This window comes from Magnolia sinica, chromosome 13 (genome assembly GCF_029962835.1).
Source record: "Magnolia sinica isolate HGM2019 chromosome 13, MsV1, whole genome shotgun sequence".
NCBI classification, from domain to species: Eukaryota; Viridiplantae; Streptophyta; class Magnoliopsida; order Magnoliales; family Magnoliaceae; genus Magnolia; species Magnolia sinica.
The window spans coordinates 82,969,104-82,974,521 of record NC_080585.1 but is presented as its reverse complement, the minus strand read 5'-3'; the positions used below and the strand labels follow the sequence as shown (position 1 = coordinate 82,974,521).

Here is a 5,418-nt window from a genome sequence, read left to right as displayed (position 1 = left end):
GAATAACATTTTGGAAGTTGATGCCAAAGGAAGACTTGTTAAACAAGCATTGATGAAATGCTAAGATATGAAGAGGCCAGTGGGTGCACCAACTCCTCTAGAGTTGAACTCTTGTGTAGGCTTTAGAAACTATGACCTTCTCTAATCAAATAAAAAGGGTCGGAACCTAATCTGCCAACCCACAAGACCATTCTCTCTGTATGTCTCTATATATACATATAATCACTAACCCTTGTCTTTCAAAAAGAGCTCAGCTAAAAATGGGAGCTTGTTACACCCTTGTAGCTCTTTCCCTTCTCTTTGCAATCGCAGCACAGCTGGGTACCGCTGAAGTTCACTACCATAACTTCGTGGTACCTGCCACTCTCTCTCTCTTCTTCTTATTCTTTGTAACTTGTCATTGTTGTTGTGCTTTGTCCTCGTCTCATTCTCATTTTTAGTGTTGTTTTTATAATGAAACGGGAACAGGTTCAAGCAAAACCAGTGAAGAGGCTGTGCAAAACCCACAACATAATAACCGTGAATGGCCAATACCCTGGCCCCACTTTGGAAGTGAGGAATGGAGACTCTCTAGTCATCAAAGTTGTGAATAGAGCCAGATACAATGTCACCTTGCATTGGTAAAATGCCTGCATACCTCCATTTATATAAAACTAGCTAATTGGAGTAACATATATACACACACACATAAATACAAATGATACGTACATGCATGTGTCAATCAAGGGGTACATGTATCTTTCTTTCTTTTAATTATTTTCCCCTAACATAGGCAGGAGTACAGGTGCATAGACTATGACTATATGGATAATGAGTGCATGCTTATGGTTTTCAGAAGGTTTGATGGGTTACACATGAAGAATACAGTTTTTCTGAATGCAGGAATACATGTTGAGCCCATGATTCCTCTATTCACCAAGATGGGGATATGCCCACACAAAATCTCCCAGATTGGAGGATCACAACCCATGGCTGAACATGGACCGTTGTTTTCGAATTACCACTTCCAATTTGGAGATAATTCTTATTTCTTTTATATATATATATATAGGCATGGAATACGGCAGTTGAGAACAGGATGGGCAGATGGGCCGGAGTTTGTGACCCAGTGTCCGATAAAACCAGGAGGAAGATACACATACAGATTTACGATTAAAGGGCAGGAAGGGACATTGTGGTGGCATGCTCATAGTTCATGGTTGCGGGCCACTGTTTATGGAGCCTTAATCATTTATCCTGAGTTGAACAAACACTATCCATTCAACAAGCCCAAGCGTGAAGCAACCGTTATCCTCGGTATTTTTCCATCTTAACTTAATTCATCTCTTTTCAGATATTACTAGTGTTACTATTAGTCTAAGAAGATGCTGAAAAACAACAATGACATTGGCTTCTCTCTTTCTTTCTTTTTTACATTAGTATCATGGGATGGGGCCCACTTTTTTAACAGTATAGGACACAAGGTCAAGTGCGGCTGGTTTACCTTCAGAAAACTTGGTCAGCAGACTCTTCAACAAGAAAAAATTTCCCTTTAGCCATATGAACTGCACAGGTATAATAGCCATCAATTTGTTGGTTTTACTCGTGGGGACAAATCTTCTTCTTGTTGATGAGAGCTCTTTTTGGGAAATTTAAAAAAAAAAAAAAAAAAAAAATTCACAGGAGGTTGTTGGAAGAAGCTCTTGCTCAAAACTTATAAATAAATAAAAATGTATGTGTGAGTGTCTATTTGTATATAATTTTTCAGGCCAAAAGTTAGGCTGCATTCGGTTGTAATAAATAGCATGAAATTTCCCGCTATTTGTTGCAACCAACCCCTTCCTTTATATATATATATCATTTAATTAATTTCTTGTGACTTTTAGCAATATGTGAAGCATTGTTTGTTTTGTTTATTCATGGCCAATTTCTGAAATTTGAGTGGGACTAATGCGGACTCATCTTCACATCATGTTTATTATTTTTATAATTAAAGTGAATAATTTAAATGGAGAGAGGAGAAAGATGATGATGATGATGATGATGAACAGGAGAATGGTGGGATGCAAATCCAATAGACGTAGTGAATCGGGCAGCAAGAACAGGAGCAGCTCCCAATGTATCCAATGCTTACACAATCAACGGTCAACCTGGCGATCTCTACAAGTGCTCCAGCAAAGGTCCGTATAACATCATGTTCTTTTCTGCATGTGATTGACTTGACATGGTTGGCCCACCTTTGTTTGGTCAGAAGTATCACCCACTTTACACGTGGCACACATGTTATGCCAACTAGGACCACTCTTCTTCTTCTTCTTCTTCTTCTTCTTTTTTCTTCTTTTTTCTCCTCCACAGTCGACCCTATAAATTAATGTTTTTATTGGTATGAGGCACCTGAGTTTTTAAGAGAAAAAAACACACACACACACATGGGATCCAACCCATTTCTGAATGGTATAGACGGCGAATTTGAGCGCTAACATGGTACTTATAATAAAAATTAAAAATTAAAAATGCAGGTACTGTGATAGTTCCGGTAGCCTCAGGCCAGACGAACCTCCTCCGAATTATTAATGCTGCACTGAACCAGGAGCTTTACTTTGCAATTGCTGGACATGAATTGATAGTTGTAGCTGCAGACGCATCTTATACTAAACCATTCACAACATCTATACTAATGATCGCTCCTGGTCAGACCACTGATGTCCTTCTTATAGCTAACCAACCACCTGGTCGCTATTACATCGCTGCACGTGCCTACGTCACTACTCAAAATGCCGCTTTTGATAACACCACAACCACTGCTATCCTCGAGTACAAATCTGCCCCTTGTCCTTCTAAAGGATCTTCCACTACCAAAACCTCCAAACCTATCTTCCCATCTCTACCAGCCTACAACGATAGTGGCCCTGCCACTGCATTCGCAGCTGGTATACGAAGCCCATCACCTGCACCTGTCCCCAACAACGTTGATGTCAACCTCTTCTTTACTGTGGGCCTTGGTACCTTCAATTGCCCTCGTGGCCGTACTTGTGGTGGTCCAAATGGAAACCGCTTCACCGCCAGTATGAACAACATCTCCTTCGTGCTTCCAAGGAACCTTTCCATGTTGCAAGCCCACCAGTTTGGCATCCCAGGAATCTTCACCACTGATTTCCCAGCATTCCCACCAGTTCAATTTGATTATACTGCTGCTAACGTGAGCCAGGCATTGTGGCAACCCATTCCAGGGACTAAGGTTTTCAAAGTAAAGTACGGTTCAACAGTCCAGATTGTGTTACAGGACACTAATATAGTTACTGGGGAGAATCACCCTATTCATCTCCATGGTTACGATTTCTACATCCTCGCACAAGGGTTCGGGAATTTTAATCCACGAACAGACACCCAAAACTTCAACCTCATTGATCCACCGCTTAGGAACACCGTTGCAGTTCCCGTCAGTGGATGGGCCGTCATCCGATTTGTTGCTGATAATCCAGGTAAAATAATTATGCAGCTTCATTTTATTTTATTATTCTAGCCAGAACCAAGGATCTATACATTGACACTCAAGTGTTAAATAAATAAATAACCATCATCTCTATTGTTGGTTTAAATCAAGAATACTACTATTAAATGTTTTAGATGATATATGGGGATCCCACAATGGAACAGACAATAGAGATGGTTTACACACTTGAGTTTTGGTGTATTATCTATGTAGAAAAAAGGAATGATTCCTCTACAAGTTGGTTGGTAATTATGAAATTTTATCATCTCTAATTCAAAAAATAAAAATAAAAAAATTTGTATTGAAAACAGGAGTTTGGCTGATGCATTGTCACTTGGATGTTCATATCACATGGGGCTTGGCCATGGCTTTGCTTGTTGAGAATGGAGTCGGAAAGTTGCAGTCCTTGGAGCCTCCTCCAGCTGATCTGCCCCCGTGTTAGAGATCAATAACAACCGCATATGGCTGCTCTGCATCACGGCATTTTCACAGCCTGCTTGCATGCCTTGCCCCACCTGCGACTTTTTACCTTTTTATCTTTTTATGTATTTGTTCTTCTTATAGTTGTTGTTGGTGGTGTTGTTGTTGTCATTGTATCCCGTGTGTGATTTATTACTATTTTTCCTATATTGAGAGCCACGGGTAAATTCTTAGTCCTTTTTTTCTTCTTCTTTTTTTTTTCTTTTTTTGTAGTCACTGTGGATCACGACATGGATTAAAGTGCAGTTTGAGTAATGAATCTTTACATGAATACAGAAAATAATATTGTTGATTCAAAGTTGTAATCTATCACACATTGCGAGATCTGGACTGTTCACTACGTGGGCATATCATGAAGATCCATAGCTCAGAAATCGTATTAATTGATGGACAATCCTAACCATCCAACAGAATTCCTCAAATTAGTAATAATTTTGCTAGTACTTGAATTAGTATGTGAAACCTGGAGCTAAAACCCATCAAAACAGAACACAGCCAGCAGTTTGACTAGCCATTTCTTCAACTAGACAGCTTTATGGAAGTATTTGTCTGATGTCTTAAATCTGTCAGTAATCAGGTCTGTCAATGGCATCAATGGACCAATCAATCCTATTATAGGTTGTTTTTCCAAATTGATCACGTGATAAGTGTAGTCGTGCCACAGTTGAATTTCCGGCTCAATTCAAACCGAACAACTATGACCCCAGGCGCCAAGATATGCAAATACGTAGTATATGGCCGAGATCGAATGAGATCGACCGCCTATACAACAACTCGTTTGGTATGTAAATAAGATCAAGCGATATTCAAAGGGTAGGGTTTGTCCTCTGATGATGGGTTGCACCTGTCTTCCATACAAAAAGACTTTTCAGCATAGATAAAAGACAAACAAGAAAGGAAACCTTACAGTCGGCCGCGAAGAGCAGCTGCAAAACACCTTCCTGGATGGATAATTGAATCCAACATATGAGCGTAGACCCAAATTACAAGTAAGATTAGCAGCAACTTGATTAACACTACAAATTACACTATGGTATGTAAACAGCGAGCAAAAAGTAAATAATTACACTAGGAAATGTAATTGATTTACAGTCATCTATATAGACTCATTTTCTTTTCTCTGAATAAAAATAGACGAAGTCGGTCGTTCACCCCTTTTCATGATAGAGAATTTGGCACCGCTTGGTTCACCGGCCAATACGAGAATGAAGACAGCTAAGAAGTATCTCAAAAGCATCTTGCTTGGGAGAGTTACCTCATTTATAAGGATCTCCTTTATGGTGGCACAATAAACACTGGTAAGAATGCCAAGGCTGAAATCAAGCAATACTGTCCAAACCTACTCGCCCGTCAATTCGGTCTTGTCCAATGCATTTCTTTCCCATTCATTCAGACATCATTCAACCAACCACCCTTCACTCAGTCGATCGTCAATCGAATTGATCTCTATCATTCTCTTAATTCTA

General features: G+C 39.7%; 1 protein-coding gene across 1 annotated transcript; it reads left to right on the top strand.

Annotated features, from left to right (window-relative positions):
* The first annotated feature begins 251 nt into the window (after positions 1-251).
* LOC131223928 (laccase-3-like) lies at positions 252-4,135 on the top strand. Its single transcript, XM_058219518.1, has 6 exons — positions 252-353; positions 469-620; positions 1,052-1,296; positions 2,031-2,159; positions 2,499-3,461; positions 3,784-4,135. Exons 1-6 carry the CDS (start codon positions 261-263, stop codon positions 3,912-3,914), a joined length of 1,713 nt encoding a protein of 570 aa, XP_058075501.1. The 5' UTR covers positions 252-260; the 3' UTR covers positions 3,915-4,135.
* The last annotated feature ends 1,283 nt before the right edge of the window (positions 4,136-5,418 follow it).